Here is a 19620-nt window from a genome sequence, read left to right as displayed (position 1 = left end):
AAAATCCTGCTTAGACCTGGCATCTAAATACGAATTTGTCAATTTTTAAAGCAAGACAGAATTGCTAGCCAGAGAGCAAATAGTTGAGTTACAAAAACTACCTTAGATAAAAGCTCCAGGTGATTTTATGCCTTAAAATCATGTCCTGTCTGTAAGGAGAACAGATTAGACGAGTTGCCCCATGTTTTAAAAGATTAAAGTTCATTTCTATGAGACTGCCTAGGGAAGAAATGCAAATCACCACTATACTTCGGGGACTGCAACGTTTCCCTCATCTTCGCCTCATCTATCTGCTCCAGAAGAGCCGTACAGACCTCAGGTGGGAGGATAGCATATTTAAATAATATGATTGTGTGTATTGACATTTTCCTGAAAAGCCCATTTTTGTACTATCCAGAATTGCTGTGAATTCCCTGTAATACAATTTGCGGTATTATCTTGAAACAGAAGAGGGCGCTCGCAGGCAAGCTGCTGCTACCCAGAATGAGAAACAGCATTTGAATTTGATGGTGCTTGTATTATGATTAATAAAAGATCTTGGGGGCGTTTTGTAAAGCATTTTCAAAGCATTGTGAATCCAGTGGAGTATAATTAAAATTAATGCAATAGACAAACACTTTAAAGTATTCCTAATGCCTTGTCTAAAAAGGCTGTTGAATACAATTTTACACATCCCGAAGATTTAAATACCATACTTATCTCTAAACATTTGTAAGTACTAAAGAGATAGAAAAATAGTGCCTTCCTTCTCAACACATGTCAAACAAACTTTTTCTAATGAGAATTAATGAACTAAATCTGCTTACTTTGAAAGATGTATAACATATTACAATGAATCCATCATGTTCACCTTCTGAGCTTTCAGGTACATATATCAAGATCGATGTGGTCTCTAAAGAGCTCCAGCCCAGGATTGTACTTTCAGGTTCTGAGGTAAGAACAAGCAAATATGTGCTTTCAGGAGAATATTCCATGCCACCTTGTCTCAGGGATAAGACTTTACCCTGTTTAGTTCTCTGAAATCAGTAATGAGCATTGTCTTTTCAAGATGGGCTCTATCTTTCTGTCAGAAATCTTTCTGGGTAGATGATGTCATTCCCTTATAAAGCCTGTTAGAACAATGTGTTTCCAAAAGTGTGGCTAAACATTTAAAAAGCAACAGAGTGGCAGAGAATGCCCTTTTAGATAGGTTGGTCAGGAAGGTCCTGTCTGATGAGATGACATTCTTTTCAGGTCTGAAAGAAGTGAGAAGAGTGTGTCCAGCAGAGGGAACTCCTAGTGCAAAGGCACTGCAGTCAAGGTGTGCTTAGCCATCAGAGGAACACCAAGGAGGCAGGTGGCTATAAGGTGGCCAGGGCAGAGTGAGCAAGGAGGATGGTTGGGGGAGGAATCAGAGAGGTTGTGGGTAGGTGAGGGAAGCAGATCAGTAGGCCTCCATGGGCTATGGGAAGGACTTTGTGTGAAATGCAAACCACTAGAAGGGTTTGTGCGGAGGAGTGACATAAACTGAATTACATGTTAAGATGGTTCCATGGACATAGAAGCGGGGCAATGAGAGAAGCAGAGAGAGCACTTAGGAGGCTACTGCGATAACCCAGGTGAGAGGTGATGGTGACTAGTATGGGAGATGAAAAATGGTTGGACTTAGAACACGTTTGAAATACAGAGCTAATAGTGTGTGCTGATGGATTGGATTGGATTCCCAGAGTGGGGGAAAGAAGGGAACCAAAAATGACTCCCAGAGTTTTGACTGAGCAGCTACAAATGGAGCTGTCGTTTATGGAGAAGGGGAAGACTGTTAGGAGAAAGTTTGAAGAGAAAGGTCAGAAATTCAGGTTTGGATGTGTTAATTCTGGGATGCCTATTAGATATCCAGTTGGAGACAGTAAGTAACAACTGGCTATATAAGGAAGGACAGAGGTCTGGGCTAGGGATGTGACTTTTAGAGATATCAGTACTTAAATATGTGAAACTGGATGAGATCACCTAGGAGTGAATATAAAGAGTAGAAGTGGTCTGAGAACTGACCCTTTGGATTCTCTAAAGTTCAGAGGTCAGGAAAGTGAAGATGATCCCATAAAGGAGACTTGGGAAGAGTAGCTCACTAGAGTAAGTGTAATCAGCTGCCTCAAATGCTGCTTATAGGATAAGATGAGGACTAAGAGTTGACCATTGAATTTAGCAACATGGAGAACATCGGTGAACTTGACAGACAACTCAAGTGCATGTGGAGACCGTGAGTAGATGGTGTTTGGGGGGGAGCTTTGCTGCAAATATGAACTTTGGGACAGTAGCTGGTGAGGATGAGATCTTTTTTAACATCCCTTCCACCCTTGAGACCTAAGTCTTGGCTTTGGTCTTTACTAGTGTCTCTCCTTCATTATTATTATTTTTTAACCTTACTGATGTTGACTCTTGCTAAAAATTTCCTCCTCTTTCTCACTGTCAGCACTTACAGAAAATGATTCCTTGTCATCTTTCAAACCCATGTCATCTGAATCTTGTGTCATTTATATCTTCAGATGTGCCTATTTCTTCAGTTTTCATTAACTGTATGTGTGGTGTTGAAGGTATTATATACTTCAATATAAATTCAGCCATTGCTTCAATTGTCTCTTGTTTTGCTTTTAAATATTTTCTTGATTGAACTCTACTGGTCAATGTCATTTCATGTTGATGTGGTGAACACCTGCAAATTCCTCCAAGTTCCTAGAGGACAAAATATACATAACTATTTTTCGTTTGTTTGTTTTTGGCTGAGTTGGGCCTTTGTTGCGGCATGTGGGTTCTTAGGTTGCGACGTGCTGGCGTCTCTCTAGTTGTGCTGCGTGGGCTCTGTAGTTTGCGGCATGCAGGCTCTCTAGTTGAGGAGCACGGGCTCAGTAGTTGTGGCGCACGGGCTTAGTTGCCCCGTGGCATGTAGGATCTTAGTTCCCCGACGAGAGATCGAATCTGTGTCCCCTGCATTGGAAGGTGGTTTCTTTACCACTGGACCACCAGGGAAGTCCCATACACAACTATTTATTTAGTAGTTTTTACATTTACCTAAGAGTTTGTACTTTGATTCTTTGTTATAGTCTGGTATAATAATACTCTATGTCAATAGTTTTCTAGTAACTAATAAGTGAACTTTAATAAAATTAAAACATTTGGAAAAAGTACAATTTAAGTAGCTGCTGATGTAATGTTTTATTTTCTTGATTCCTTCTTTAGTGTTAAAACAATTAATGATTAAAATAGAGAATAAATGTCAATTTTAAATATATTATTATTCAAATACAGTATTTCATGTGTAAAGTAACCAAACAAAACTTACCAAACAAAACTATTACATCTTGCATTCATACTCTGCTACACTCTTTTAAAGACATAAATAGCAACTCCAAGTGGTCACATAGAATGACAAAACTGAAGTAACTCAAGTTCTATTTCTTCATATTTACGATCATTGTTTATTTTGAATTTATGGTTCAAACCCAGGAATACGCAGTACCAAACGGGATGGAGACAAGAATTGTGCCTGAAGCAAGTTTGAACAATTCTGGACCATTATGAATTCCCAAAACAAATATGTGTATCTAAGTCCACATGTGTCCTGGTCCAACTGTGTAACTGGGAGTTTTCCAAATTAACTTCTATGTAGAACACAGTGTTTATTAAATGTTAAGTTTATTAAATGTGTTTATTAAATGTTAAGAAATTAAAATGCGCCAATGGAAAAAAAATGTGCCAATTTGAAGCTTACATATGCATTATTAAAACAACAGTAATTGTAGCAACTGTTTAGAACACTATGCCAATAAAAAAGTTGGGGAGGGGGGCATTTTAGCTCAGACGTTGCTTAGAACTGTCAGCACATGGTGATAATAGAAAGCAGATTTTTATGGGAATTCCCTGGCAGTCCAGTGGTCAGGGCTCTGCGCTTCCACTTCAGGGAGCATGGGTTCAATCCCTGGTTGGGGAACTGAGATCCTGCAAGTGGCATGGTCAAAAAAAAAAAAAAAAAAAGAGAGAGTGAGAGAGAGAGACTTTTAGTCAATTTCCTTATGTATTTAAATTCTCTACAGACAGTGTGTACCATTATTGCCTGTGCCCAGGACTGACTGCCCTCTCCCTGTCCTTGGTATACCTCAGGTGGTGGATATCTCTGCAGGCTAGCAGTGATCCAGCTGTGAAAGGAAAACTGATGATGCAGAAGACAGAGAGGGAGAAAACTGCTAGGGCCGTATCTCTGAGTAGATCAGAGGGGATGAGATCAGCCAGCAGAGGGCTGACTTAGAGAAGGGCGTAAACAGTTCACACACTGCAGTTGGAGGCAAGGCAGAGTTTATGGGTACAGATGCAGGCAGGCCTATATATCCAAGGTATTATTTCTTAGTTTCTTTTACAGAAATGGAATTGGATTCAGAGACCTTCCACCCTCCCACAGAGGGTGGGCGTCTATGAATTCCCTTTAAGGACCCTTTTTGACCAACTTTGATTTTATTTTCTTGAGTACTTTGGTCATGTCCTTCAATTTATTTGCTCTTTACCGGTATTAATGCTTGAATATCAACTATGCTGACCCAACGGGCACATTTTTGTGATTTTTGGAACTGAGGCTATGAATTCCCTCTACCAGAGAATAAATGTTCTGATTGGGGAAACCCAATTGTGATCACTGTAGAATTTAGTCTCTTTCTGCTTCTCATCTCTGAGAAAGATGCTGCAGATCTGAGAGTGTCTGCGTGGGGGTGGGAGATGGCACCCAGTTGCAGCGCTTGTCCTTTTCTGTAGGGCTTTGTTTTGATATTTTCACACTGCTCAGAGAGAATTCCACCCAAAGGTCCTCAAGTGCCATGAAAAGGACAAGGAAAGAGCATCTTTGAACGGTGGCATTGTTAAATGCCAAGAGCCTGCCTCTCCAGTGGATTATTTTGAGACATTGAAATACTTTTCAAAGGCTTTGCTAAGTACTCGTTGTGGAAAAGGACAAATTCTATATTAAACTTACACTGGAACCAGAAGTGGCCTTGGATAAAATTGTGAACTAGATGATGTTTGTCACCTTTTTATTACCTTTCCCCCCCATCAGTGGATGCTCCATCCCTTCCCCTAAAGTCTCTTGGAGTCTTCCCCCTCTCTTCCTCTTTGCCTTATATGATTGACTGCCAGGAAAGGCTATACATTGGTAACTTAGATCTTGTTGTTCTTGTCCGGGGAAATTGCTTCTGCTGCAGGCTTTTCAAACAGAGCTGCTCATTTTTCCTTACCCCACAGACTTCTAACTGCTTGTCTGCTTCCTGTGTGGTCATCCGCCAATCTACCTCCATGCTGTAGTCGGTGGAGAACATGTGATCTGGCCCTTACTTACCAGCCAGCCTTAGCTTTGCCAAGATTTCCCTGTTCTCTATCCTCTGGCCAAACCAAACTGCTGTCATTTCCTCAAACCCACTGCGTTCCCTAGAGGTGTAGACACCACAAGCTTTGGCTTGTACAGTGCCCTCTCCCTGGAACACCCTTCCTTGCCCCCTTCCTTTGTCCCTTACTCATTCCACAGATCGAAGTTTAGGCATCCTACTCCAGGAAGCCTTCCCTGACTACCCCCATTCAGGTTAGTTGCTCCTCATAAATAATTTTTAGTACGAATCCCATTATATTGTAGATGCTTGTGTATATCTCTTCTCCCTCCTCCCCAACTAGGATTTCGATTGGGGTGGCTCTGTCCACAGTGATTTCCCATTTTTGGGGAAGAGGCCCAAATACAGGGGTGGTGGTAGGTGATGGTGGCATCAATGTCAATTAATCATAAGCTTAGCCAGAGCTTATGATCGATACGTTGGATAAAAAATTTTGAATGAATGAATGATAGGATGAATTTAGATCTATGCACCACTTCTCCTAAAGATAGTTGCAATTTAGTCCCTAATTTTTCCCAACAAACAGGCTAGAAATTCCATTTTACAGTAGTTTAACAGTATATTCAAATCAATAACATTTTTTTAACATCTTTATTGGAATAGAATTGCTTTACAATGGTGTTAGTTTCTGCTTTATAACAAAGTGAATCAGCTATACATATACATATATCCCCATATCTCCTCCCTCTTGCCTCTCCCTCCCACCCTCCCTATCCCACCCCTCTAGGTGGTCACAAAGCACTGAGCTGATCTCCCTGTGCTATGCGGCTGCTTCCCACTAGCTATCTATTTTACATTTGGTAGTATATATAAGTCCATGCCACTCTCTCTCTTCGTCCTAGCTTACCCTTCCAAATCAGTAACATTTAATGAATGCTTTCCATATTGGAGGTACTATGCTAGGAACTCAGGGGGCATATAATGATGAGTAATAGCCTCAGTCCTCAAGAAATTTAAAACCTATCACACTTATAATTACAAATACACTTTTTCTTAATAAACACACATATCTTCAAGGGGTTGAAAAGATTAAAATGTCTATTTTAAAATTTGCTTTAAATTTGTTTGTGAAAGCTTCTGAAAGTGAAGAAGAACCTTTAGCCTTTTAGCTCCTACGGTGTGCTACGGATCGAGTTTTTTCATTTAATACTCAAAATCCAGTAAAGTGTTATTTCTGGTTGTGAAATGAGAGTATCTGTCTTTTGTTAAAAGTATTCTGGAACCATTCTGTAGCTGCAGAAGGTTTTTTCCTGCACTTGAAACGAGACCAGATACTTAATTTCCTTGACCTGTCCACATAAGGATAAAACGTAACCTTAAATTAAAATGGGGAGTTATTGTTTTATGGGTACAGAGTTTCACTTTGGCAAGATGAAAACAGTTATGGAGATGGATGGTGGTGATGGCTGCACAACAATGTGAATGTACTTAATGCCACTGACCTGTATACCTAAAAATGTTAAGATGGCAAATTTTATGTTATGTGTATTTTACCACAATTAAAAAGAAATTAGTTCCAACCTAAAGAAGAGAGCCTCCCCTGATACCTTTCAACAGCTTTGTTGAGGATTAATTTATATATCATAAAATTCACCTGTTTTAAGTGTACGATTTAATGGTTTTTGGTATAGTCACAGAATTGTACCGCCATCACCACAATCAATTTTAGAACATTTCCGTCTCCCCCAAAAGCTCCTGCTAGCCCATTTTCAGTCACTCCTTGTTCTCATCCCAGCCCCAGGAAACCACTAATCTAATTTCTATGTATATTTGCCTTTTCTGGATATTTCATAAAAATAGAATTTTATAATATAGGCATTTTGTCTCTGGCTTCTTTCACTTAGTATGTTTTTGAGGTTCATCCATGTTGTTCATCCAGGTTCATGCATGTATCAATACTTCATTCCTTTTTATTGTCAAATAGTATTCCATTGTATGGCTATATCACATTTAAAAAAAATAAATTTATTTATTATTTATTTTTGGCTGCGTTGGGTCTTCGTTTCTGCATGTGGGCTTTCTCTAGTTGCGGTGAGCAGGGGCTACTCTTCGTTGCGGTGTGTGGGCTTCTCATTGCGGTGGCTTCTCTTGTTGCAGACCACAGCCTCTAGGCGCGTGGGCTTCAGTAGCTGTGGCGCACGGGCTTAGTTGCTCTGCGGCATGTGGGATTTTCCCAGACCGGGGCTCGAACCCGTGTCCGCTGCATTGGCAGGCAGATTCTTAACCACTCTGCCACCAGGGAAGTCCCTATACCTCATTTTATTTACCCATTCATCCCTTGGTGGACATTTGGGTTTTCCCCACTTTTTCACTATCATCAATAGCTCTGCTACAAACATTCATGTTCAGGTATTTGTGTCAACATATATTTTCATTTCTCTTGGGTATGAGTGGAATAGCTGGGTCATACGGTAAATTTATACTTAACTTTTCAAGAAACTGCCAAACTGTTTTCCAAGTAGCTGCACCATTTTACACTTTCTTCACATTCTTGGCAACACTGGTTTGTGCCTTTTTGTTTTCTGTTTGTCCCCTCTGTTCTTTATTTCTCTTTTCTTTTTCTTTTTTTCTGCCTTCCTGTTGGTTACTTATACATTTTTTTAGAATGCCATTTTGATTTATCTATAGTATTTTTGAATGTATTTCTTTGTGTAGCTTTTTTTTTAGTGGTTGCTCTAGGTATTACATTATACATGCAGAACTTATCATAGTCAACATTTTTACCAGTTCCAGTGAATTGAAGAAACCGTGTTTTCCTTTATCCTCCCCCACTGATAATAGAATTTGAGAACCACATGAGGCAATATTACAATTTTTGCTTCAACTGTCAAACACACTAGCAAACTCAAAAGAAGAAAAGTCTACTATATTTACATATATTTTTACTTTTCATTCTTCTTTCTTCCTGATATTCCTCCTTTTTATCATTTCCTTTCTATTTCAAAACTTCCTTTAGCCATCCTTTTAGGGTAGTTTTGCTGGTGATAAGTTATCTTAGTTTTTTTTCATTTGAGAATGTTTTGATTTTCCCTTTATTTCCTGAAGAATATTATCACTGGGTATGGGATTCTGAGCTGATGGTTCTTTTCTTTTAGCACTTTTCTTTCAGGCCTCTTCCTTCTGGCCTCCATGGTTTCTGACAAGAAATCCACTTACATTTGAATTGACTGTTTTCTCTCTGTTGTTCAAATTGGGTTATTTCTATTGTTCTATCTTCAAGTTCACTGATTCTTTCCTTTCTCATTTCCATTCTACTGTTGAGCCCTGCACTAGTGTCCTAGGGCTGCCATAACAAACTACCATAAACTGGGTAGTTTAAAATAACAGAAATTTATTGTCCTAAGTTTGAAGTTGGGCTAGAAGTTTGAAATCAAGGTGTTGATAGAGCCATACTACCTCTGAAACTTGTAGGGGAGAATTTCTTCCTTGTCTCTTCTAGCTTCTGGTGTTTGCCAATAATCCTTGGTGTTCCTTGGCTTGTAGATGCATCACTCCAATCTCTGCCTCTGTTCTCACATGGCTGTCTTTCTGTCTATCTTTGTCCTTTTCTTATAAGTACATCAGTCATATTCGATTAGGGGCCCATCCTACTACAGTATGATCTCATCTTAACTAATTATATCTGCAATGACTCTATTTCCAAATAAGGTCACATTCTGAAGTGCTGGGAGTTAGGACTTCAAAATTTTAGGGGGGACATAATTCAATTCATAACAAGCCTATCCATTGAACTTTTTACTTTTTTTTTTTTTTTTAAATAGTATATTAATTTGTGACCTATATTATTTTATTTATTTATTTTTGGCTGTGTTGGGTCTTCGTTTCTGTGCAAGGGCTTTCTCTAGTTGCGGCAAGCGGGGGCCACTCTTCATCGCGGTGCGCGGGCCTCTCACTATCGTGGCCTCTCTTGTTGCGGAGCCCAGGCTCCAGACGCGCAGGCTCAGTAGTTGTGGCTCACGGGCCTAGTTGCTCCGGGGCATGTGGGATCTTCCCAGACCAGGGCTCGAACCCGTGTCCCCTGCATTGGCAGGCAGATTCCCAACCACTGCGCCACCAGGGAAGCCCTGAACTTTTTACTTTGGTTATTGTATTTTCAGTTATAAAATATCCATTTGGTTCTTCTTTATATCTTCTATTTCTTTGCTGAGACTTTCTATTTTTTCATTTATTTAAAGCGCCTGTTAAATTGCTTGCTTAATTGCTCATTAAAGCAGTTTTATGAAGGCTAGATTCTTGTCAGATAATTCCAGATAATTCCAACCTCTTAGTCATCTCTGTGTTGGTGTCAATTGTCTTTTCTCATTCAAGTAGAGATTTTCCTGGTTCTTGGTATAACAAATGATTTTCAATTGCATCCTGGACATTTTGGTTATTATGAGACTCTGGATCTTGTTTAAATCTTCTATTTTAGTAGGTCTCCTCTGACACAGGGCCAGTAGGGGAAAGTGAAAGTACCCACTTGCTATTGCCAAGGTTTCCAGGCCTTATTTCTGGCTCAGCCTCTGTTGACAGCCCAGGGAAGGAGGGTATCCTCGTGACAGTTGGGTAGGGTAGGGGTTCAGGCCCCCCACCCGGCTTCCACTGACATCGCGCTGGTTGACGCAGGGAAGGGGACCTTGTAACTCCTTCTCACGTGGCCCCCACGGACACTGCAGGGGGAGGTCTCAATATCACCCAGCAGGAATGAAGGTCTTGGTCTTCTCTGACACAACCCTAGTGGCTGGTGGGGATGCCTCATCATAGCTGGGCTGGGGGGACGAGTCCAGGCATCCCAGGTGGCCTCCAGTGACATTGTGGGGATGGCTGCACCTCGTTACAGCTGGGCAAGAGTGGAAGTTTAAACTCCCTACTCTGCCATTGCTGACGGCTCTGGGTGGGGCTGCTTTTTTCCTGTGGCGTTTGAAGTAGAGCAGTTATTGTCTAAAAGTTTTCTGTCTTGCTGCCCCTTTTCTGGTCCTTAGCTAGAGAAAAAAGGCTTTTGTTCTTTTTGGTTTGTGACCTTTGATGTTTCTGGGTTGCAAGCTTCACCAGTACCCAGGCTGGTATAGGCAAGGCAAAAAGAAAACAAGGGGATTTACTGCTGTGTCATTCTTTGGGTTGTGAGGTCCCTAACTGTCTATGCTCTTCTCTCCACCTTTCAGAGTCTTCTTATCTTTGTTTTATGTGTAATATCCAGAGTCTTTTTTAGCTGTACTTAGCAGAAGGAATAGGAAGGAGCATGTCTACTCCATGTCGTCCCTGCCTCTCCTGATATTTGAAGCACCTAGGATAGTATAGAATATTCAAGATGCTACCTTTACATCTTACAAAATGAGACCAATTAGGAAAGAAGATAAGTACAGTTACTGTGGCAACAAAGCTGGTTGGTTCTTTCCAGGTCATAGCCTTAAGTTCAATTTATTGGTCTTTACCTCCATCTTCTCTAAGTAGAAATTTAGGTTGGAAAATTCACTGGAGACAACAGACATTATTCTTGCTAATATTTCATGTTCACATTTGATTATACACATTGTGATTAAAGAAATGAAAATGGAATAATTTGTTAGCTTGGAAATTACTGAATTCTCATCAAGACCCTGATGAGAATGTTGAAAAGTAGCCACAGGGAAAACTGTGTTTGAAGTCATCCTTCACACTTTCCTTGAGTTAATTATAGTCACTAATTTTCATACATCTCTTTAATATTAATATTAAAACATTTAAAAATAGGTAGTAATGTGAACATTAACAGTGTTCCACTGTGTGATAAGGTCACCAGTTGGCCATCGCACTGTGTCACATGATCATTTTAACTGAAATCCTTTTGGGGTAGGAGGGAGGGATTCATCGTGGTGGAATTGTATCTGATGTTCAAATAATATAAGTTGATTTTAGAGTTGTATTAGAAAATGGAAAATGTTATAAAAGTGCAGAGTATAAACAAATCAGAACTACTAACATTGCAGGCATTTCAAAGTTACAAGGTGAGGCAGAGATTATGTGATTTTCATTTCCTGAATGATGTGAAGGATGAAACAGAGGCAGAGAAACACAATACTGCTGGGTTTAGTGCATTGGGTGAAAAATGTTCAGAAACTAATTGTGAATATTTGCTGCCTTAAGGCATATGCTCATAGCCTAACTTGTATTTTTCATTACTGATAAATATATTATTTAGCGTCTAGAGTTACTGAAATGCCCTGCATTTGACTGGTAAAATTTAATATGTAAAAGATAATGGGCTGTCTCTAAAATACATTTTTAAAAACATTCTTATTCAGAGAAAGGACTTCATAGATATGGTATTTTCTCACAATAAACAAAGAAGTTTTTTCTTTACTTTTATAATAATATCACTGAAACCTCTAGGCAAAAGTAATATGAACTTACAGAATGCAGAGAAATTAATCTGATTATTAAGATTTGCTTAAATGTTACAAAACTAGTGTTGATTACAAATGATATGTTAAATAGATATTATAGCCTCTAAACAAAGCAGGAGAAAATGAAAATCTGATGCTCTGAACTGTGATGGGCAATTGGGGAAGAGCTTTATTCTTTGCCACAGGTGTAATTTCAAAAATTGTATACTCAGAGACCAAAGCTCAGCATTCCTTTTTTATTCTCTAATTACTAACGTAAAAAAAAAAAAAAAAAAAGTTACTGTAAAATTGCCTCACTGAGCCTTTGGGATCTTGAAATTTCAATTTTAGCATCAAAAGTCTTTTGTGTATGCAACACACTTCCGCTCTGAGTTTGAAAACTTGACAAAAGAAATGTGATCATTACATGACTAAAACAGTCTGCTTGTTTGATGATAACCTGGGGTCAACACTATCAAATATCAGCCTATAAAGATTCCTTTATATACTTTTCAAATGCTGTTGTGACTGATGAGGGTACTCAAGAAACTTTAAATGCTGCAATTACAATGAGGAAAAACCAAGCCTTCACTAGGCACAGTCCAATCAGAGAATGGGTCCTGTATTAGTTATCCCATTTTGTGTAACAAATTATCCCCAAACTTAACTGCTTAAAATGACAAATATTTATTATCTCACACAGTTTCTGAGGTTTGGGAATCTGGGAGATGCCTAGAGGGTGGTTCTGGTTCAAAGTCTCTCAAAGGGATGCAGACAAGTCAGGGCTGCAATCATCTGACAGCCCAAATGGGGAGGGATCAATTTCCAACAGGGATCCCTGTTGGCTATGGGCTGGAGTCTTGGTTTCTTGCCAGATGGGCCTCTCCATAGGCGGAGTGCTTGACTGTCCTCACAACATGACAGCTATCTTCTCCCAAGTGAGTGATCTGAAGGAATCCCAAGGAAGGAAGCCACAGTCGTTTATAACCTAATCTTAGAAGTGATACATCATTACTTCTGCTTTATTCTGTTGGTCACCCAGACAAACCATGGTACAATGTGGGAGGGGAGAACACAAGGTCGCAAATACCAGGAGGTAAGGATCTTTGGGGGCCATCTTGGAAGCTGGCTATCTCAGGTCCAGAGCAGGTTTGCAACTTGGATTCACCTGGAATGTAGGTTAAAGTATACCTCCTCTAAAAGCCATTGTCTATTATTGGGAAGAAACTACATCTTAGTCTACTAGTGACCATGCAGACAGACCACCAGGGGCAAATGGAAAGTTACTGACATTTCTCTGCCAGTTACATAACCTCTTGGCAACCTGAGTCTACTAAGTATACTAAGAAACAACAGTTCAACTTAGTCACACTTTTTATGGGTACCAAGGTCCAAGTTTAATTTCAAAAGTATGTATGATCTATAGTGTAGCCCTGAGAAGGGTAAAATATGTAATGAAGTAATATAAAACAGTATGCTATCACAAAAAGTTAGGTGATTACCAATCCTATGCATTTAGGAATAAAGTTTTAAAACTTGGCTATGAAAAAGATGAAAAATGAGATTTTTCGGCAATAAGCTGAATAATTGAATAATTTAATTGAATTTTTATAATATCAGTAGGAATCAATGACTGCTTTTAGCTTTCTGTTTTGGGTATAAGTTAAGTCACTTTGAATACTTATGGTAGTAAATTGCCAGGTAGAGATACAATCATTAAAAATCAGTATGTAACATTCTTGGCTTTTTGTAAAAGATATTTCAGATAGTTTTCAATTTAGGAAAGTCTTCTAAAGGGCTTCGTATAAATTAGCTTCTTGAAACTCACAAACTATAAGGTACCTGACCCAGGCAAAGCAAATACAGAATGGTTGGACATAAATAGCTCTACTGAACTTACATGCACAAATAAATAAATAAACAGCCAATTTTAAACCTGATAGGATTTTTAATCATTCAGTAACTTAGCCATCTGGTTAGGTCAGGATCTATCTGCAGGCTAGAAAGGCTGTTTTAAAAGGCAGAGTAGTGGCAATAAATGACTTGTTCCCTTATCTAACCCTCCAGGTTATCTGTGCTTACATCTACCGTCAGCCCTAGGCAAGGTATGCCCCTATATGCTCTACCCTTCACGGGAAGGAGGGAGTTATTACAGGTCAAGAGTGTGATTTCTGCCTGAGGAGGAAAAGGAGCCTGGGTGGTATTGGGGTGCTGGCTTTATTTTAGCAGTGGTTCTCCAACTTGGCTGCATAATAGAATCAGATTCTGTGGAGTGAGACTCAGGTGCCAAACCTTTATTAAGCTCCCCAGGTGATTTCAGTGTGCAGCCAAAGCTGAAAATCTTTGCTTTGGGACAAAGAGTCTCATTTAAGTGCGCATCAGAATCACCTGGAGAGCATGTTAAAGTTACAGAAGCCTAGGTCCCAGCCTCAGAGTTTCTGATTCAGTAGGTCTGGGGAGGGACCCAATAATTTGCATTTTTAAAGGGTTTCCAGATGAAGCTGATGTTGCTGTCTTACACTTTGAGAACCAATCTTAGAAGAGTTTGACTCTTATTATATACTGGAGTTCAGCTGTGACTGGGGCGTAAGAGGAGGAATGAAAATTGGCAGAAGGAGAAGACAGATACCACTAGCTCCCCTCTTCTCAAAGGTAAAGTGAACTGGGATCTACCGCTGCATTGCTCATCCCCTATTTTCTTAGCCTTTATTTTATAGATTGAGAAAATAAAGGCTCTTCAAGGGTCATGTGAACGGCCCAAAGTTGGTTACACCGGACTTAACCACCCCGTTTTATCTGGTCTCTTTGCACGTGCAGGTCAACCGCTTCCCTGCCTCTGCAGCGCGACTCCACTTAACCCTCGTCATTAACCTTTCTCTCCTCCCCTGCCCCGCCCCCAGCGTCCTGACGTAGTTGCGCGGACAACGTGCACCTACGTTCAAAGCGTGCAAGGAGTGGTCCTCGGAGGCGCACCGCGTGCTGCGCAGGCGCAAGGGGCGAGGCGCCGGAGCGGCGGTCATGGACGGCGTCAACCCGGTGGTAAGGACCGGCAGCCTGGCCTCTCGGCCTGCGCTCCGTGCAGAGGGAGCGCGGTCCTGGGCTCATGGCAGCGGAGTTGCGCACACCCTTTTTTTTTTCCCTCCTGGCTCTTTACAGACTTTCAGGAGCCCTCTCCCTTAGGGGCTCCTCTGTTCTTCTCCTCCGTGTTGGAGGAAGTGGATGAGGGCCAGTAGCTCAGCCGGAAGTTGGACCTGGCCCCCCGCCAGAAGAACAAGTGCCCCTCTTCTTCTCCTTCTCACTCTTCATCGAACTGAGGTCCTCTAGAGTGAGGATTTGAGAAGGTGGTTAGAGATGGAACGCACCTTAAGCCTCCCAGTTTAGTGTGTTTAGAATTACTGAGTTCAGTTGTACTCTAATTGTAGTTCTTAATTTTAGTATGACGACTGTTGATTCTAAGCTATATTATTTACCCGAAATAATAGGTAATGTGATACTTTACGTTACCCCACCACATATTTTTAGAGTTCTCCCCCACCCCTCCATTTCCCCATCCTTAAGCATCTTAATGTTTAAGTGTACAGTTGGAATTGATAAACCCAGACGTTGCTTTGTTACCGTTAAGGAGTACGTAAACCTCACATGAGAACTGACAGGCTAAATGGTCTTGTGAGACCCTCTATCAATCTTAAAAATTGATTTAAAGAAAAAAAGTCAAGAAATCACGTTTATTTTCAGTTCATTTCAACAGACTTCACATTTGGTGAAAGGCAGTGTGCTTGTCCAGATCTCTGTTGTTTTATGGGTTCCATCTATACATACGCGGGATAAAATGGTTCATTTCTGAAGACAAGTTATTATTTTAATGTGTATCCTTTTTCTGATGATGTGTTTTAATATATGTGAAGTTATTATGCTTGAATGTAAGCTTACCGTGTATACCATTTTATTTGATGGTGAAACTCCAAGGAGTGTGTATGTGTGTTTTCTTTTAAATAGGGAAGAGGTTAAGATGGATTTCCTGGGCTATGCATAGTGGACTATACATATACTAATGAAGATAACAGGGAGAGAATATAAAATCTAACTGTAGTCCTAGAAGAGAAAGTATGTTCAATTCCTACTTGGCTTTTGAAAAATTGTGTTCTAATGGGTTACTTTTGATGGCTGCTGTTACATTCTGAGGGTAGATCTTAAAAGATGTTTTTATCCCTGGGAGTTTTTACCTCTAGCTTTAAGTGTGATCACACTAGCTGGGACTAACACTGAAACATCAATTAAGCACGGCTTTATCAGGGTAAACTGTTTTAGAAGAAGGAACTAATCTAGGGCACTTAATCTTAGTGACTATGCTTGTGAATAATATATTATTAAAATATTACTGATTGGCTTTTTCATAGGCTCACTCTGGGTCTTTAGAAGGAATAAGTTTAATACCTAACTACTCTTTGCATGAACAGGAGTACTTAGAATATTTACTGAGTAGTATGAAAAAGCAGTCCTAGAAGGACAAAATTTTCAATTTGGCCTGATTAAGCAATTTGAAATAAGAGCAATTCAACTAAATTCCTATTTTATTATTTCTTATCAGTAGAACTTCCACTAGGTCAGTATTGTCAGTACACTTAGCATTGCCATTCTTTTTTTGCATTTTTTAATTTTTAATTTTATTTATTTTTATTTGATCTTTTTTGGCGGTGCCGCGTGGCTTGCGGGATCTTAGTTCCCACACCAGGGATTGAACCAAGGAAGTGAAAGCGCCGAGTCCTAACCACTGGACTGCCAGGGAATTTCCCAGCATTGCCATTTTGGACTAGGGTGGGAGTGGCGCCCAGTTTACATAGATTTGAAGGACTGAGTTTATTTCACAGGGCTATTTTTCTTTTGATATTGACCAGTTTTTAATCTGGTAAAGGTCTGCTTTTAGGATGTTACTTAGTCTCTGCAGTATGCAGATTGTGGAAGGGTAAGGTTTGTTTATGTCCTACTTAGTTTCTCTTAGGAAATCCTTTTTGGTGCAGTTGTACTTTTACTTGACCATGGTTCAGAATATCTTTTTGGACTCTGTATTTTGGAAGCGGGACAGACTTTGGTGACCCTATTGTAGATGCTCGCCCCAAATTTATGGCTTGGAATTTATTTACATTTATGGAGTAATATAGTAAACTCTAAAAAAGCTCTCTGGGTCCCTCTGAGAAAAAGGTAAATTGAAAACAAAAGGTTCATTTCCACCTGTCTTAAATTAATTTCCTTTTTAAAAAGGAGTGTGGAGGTTAAATACTGACACAAAAGCCAAGGATCCTAAAAGTAACCATACATCTTGATGAGATTATTATCTCATATTTTTTTGTAGTATTGTGATTCGGCCTTATAGATAGGCTGAGACTATGGGTCTGAAGTTAACCAATTTATGGAAAGCTAAGACTGTATTGGGAATAGGATGCACAGAGGGAAATTCCTTATGGTGGCTTTTCTTCAAATATAAGATTAGAAAGTGTACACTGCATGTTTTTTAAGGCTGGATACACTCAAACTTGAGAATGTAAAACTTTTAACAATTGCTTTTATGTAGCCTAAACTCTACAGATCTGTAATTGAAGATGTAATTGAAGGAGTGCGGGATCTATTTGCTGAAGAAGGTATAGAGGAACAAGTCTTAAAAGACTTGAAGCAGGTTTGTAGACAGTAGAAGTTTCTCTCTTTTGTTTTTTCAGCTTAAAAAAATGGATAAATTAAATTCAAACCCCTTAATTATAGTTTAATACTTACCCATTTATTGTGCCTTCAGCTGACAATTTAAAAGTAAAAAATATAGGAGTAAATATCCTAATTTTTTTTTTTTTTTTAGAGCAAACATTTTGTTTTTCTCTGCAGCTCTGGGAAACAAAGGTTTTGCAGTCTAAAGCAACAGAAGACTTCTTCAGAAATAGTGTCCATTCGCCTCTGTTCACCCTTCAGTTGCCGCACAGCTTGCACCAAACATTGCAATCATCAACAGGTTGGATATAGTTAGTAAATTAGTACTATATGCAGAACAGATTCTCATTTGGTGGCGGTTTGGAATTAGGGTAATGTTCTTAAGGGGAGAGGGCTTGGACTTCAAAATCATTGCTATTAAAAGAACACAGGATAAGTCATCACTGCCATGTAATTATTGACAAAAAAATTAGGTTATTTAAACTATTTTTAAAACTATTATAGTCCACAAAGGTGACAAAGCCTTACTTCATAGGAACAAATTATATAGTTTGTGGGCTATTGGAAGTACCCTTTGTTTATCTCAGAGGATTTGATTGACTCTGGTAAAGGCGTAATCCAGCCACTTGGTGAAGAAGCAGAGGGAAAGATGGGTGCTTGCAAGCTTGTGCATTCTTTCTCTTTCTCTAGCTATCTGTATGGTATTGTAAATCTGTCATTGAATTGGAAGCAAAATGGAGTATAAACAGGAATATGGAGGTTGTTCAGGCTACTTCACAGTTTTGGATATAAAATGATGGCTAGAAATGGGCCATATGCGTATTGTCTTTAATCTTGGACTTAAATCTAGACCTATGCTTTTAAGGGAAATATTTGTTCATACTATGTCTATCAATTTAAACTGGAAAAGACTAACTGCTAAAAGATAAAACAATACTATTATATCTTTCTAGCCTTTATTTCTATTATATCTTTCTAGCCTTTATTTCTTTTTTTCTCCTCTGATTCTTATAATCCTTATGGTATCCTGATGTGTGTGTGTATATACATCAACATGTTGACGCACAGAGACGCAGGCACATAGGGATGCACTGACAGACACAGAGGCACACACCAACAGACATATCCAGACTCAGGGAGACACACACAGATACAGACGTGCGCAGACACAGACAGACACACACAAGTAGGTTTTATTGGATTTAGCCGAAATTCAATAGATGAATGTCTGCAAGAGGTAAGGGTAGATTTTGGATTAGATTGTCAGTAAAAACTAGATTGTTCATGGCATACTTGGGAAAATTCACATGAAAATCTTGTGGGTCAAGGTGAGGGGAAAATATCGATAGTAAGGAGGCTAGTACCTCCTCTGTTACAAAATGAGAGAATTTAAGTGTGACAGCAATTATAACGTATAAAATGAAATTAACAATGAGTGTTGAGTTACCAAACACAACTTTTATCTAAAGCTGTACTTAAAATGTGTAACATTGCTCTTTAAGAATTAGCCATGGCTGTTTTAATTATTAAGTTGACACATTGAATTACATTAATTGTTCGGTTTTTGGCTATGCTTTCATTTTTAACTTGACTGTTTTTTTAGGGCATCCCTTTTATTTCTCTATTTAAATAACATTCTTTTAATTTTTTTCTTCATTAAAGAACTTTAAAGATTTTTTTCTTAGGAGTGACTTGGAGGGTGGTGAATGTGGAGTAGTAAAATACTTGATTGTCTTTTATGAAAAGCATGGTTTTTAAGAAAAGACTAGCTGGAACACTTCTCAGGTTCTTTGTCATTGAAAATTGTAATACTTGATTTTGCCTCAAGATGGTAATATTACCAGTGATTTAAATCACAAAATAGTCTTGCAACTAATATATCTAGCTGACTTTCACTCAGCACTTCTTTCTTTCTAATTCTGTCTTAGAGGTTAGAATAATAGAAATAATTACATTTGAACAAGACAGTTTTTCTTCTTATTCTTTTCTGCATCATTCATAATGAAGTGAAGAGGAAGCACATGTATCCTGTAAAGCTGCATTATAGGCCTTTTTCCTATCCCTCTTCATTTCTAGGTACTCTGCAATAAGATTCTTGAAGTAAACAGCCTCATAAAATTGAAGTACTTTTTAATTATATCATCTCATTGTATGCTTCTAAAAGCCTGATTAAGATAGCCTAAACA

General features: G+C 39.1%; 1 protein-coding gene across 1 annotated transcript in view; it reads left to right on the top strand.

Moving 5' to 3' along the window:
* Nucleotides 1-1156: 1156 nt before the first annotated feature.
* Nucleotides 1157-19620, top strand: part of GTF2A1L (general transcription factor IIA subunit 1 like) — a 71868-nt gene continuing 53404 nt past the window's right edge. Inside the window, exons 1-5 of the mRNA XM_082358253.1 lie at nt 1157-9159; nt 9497-14392; nt 14558-14779; nt 17310-17411; nt 17612-17735. Coding sequence (XP_082214379.1) covers nt 14759-14779; nt 17310-17411; nt 17612-17735 — 247 coding nt within the window. The 5' untranslated portion in view covers nt 1157-9159; nt 9497-14392; nt 14558-14758. The remainder of the gene's footprint in view (nt 9160-9496; nt 14393-14557; nt 14780-17309; nt 17412-17611; nt 17736-19620) is intronic.

The sequence above is a fragment of the Balaenoptera borealis genome (assembly GCF_965194805.1).
Source record: "Balaenoptera borealis genome assembly, chromosome: 15".
Classification (NCBI taxonomy): Eukaryota; Metazoa; Chordata; class Mammalia; order Artiodactyla; family Balaenopteridae; genus Balaenoptera; species Balaenoptera borealis.
The sequence above is the reverse complement of the archived record's forward strand: the minus strand, read 5'-3'. Positions and strand labels throughout refer to the sequence as shown.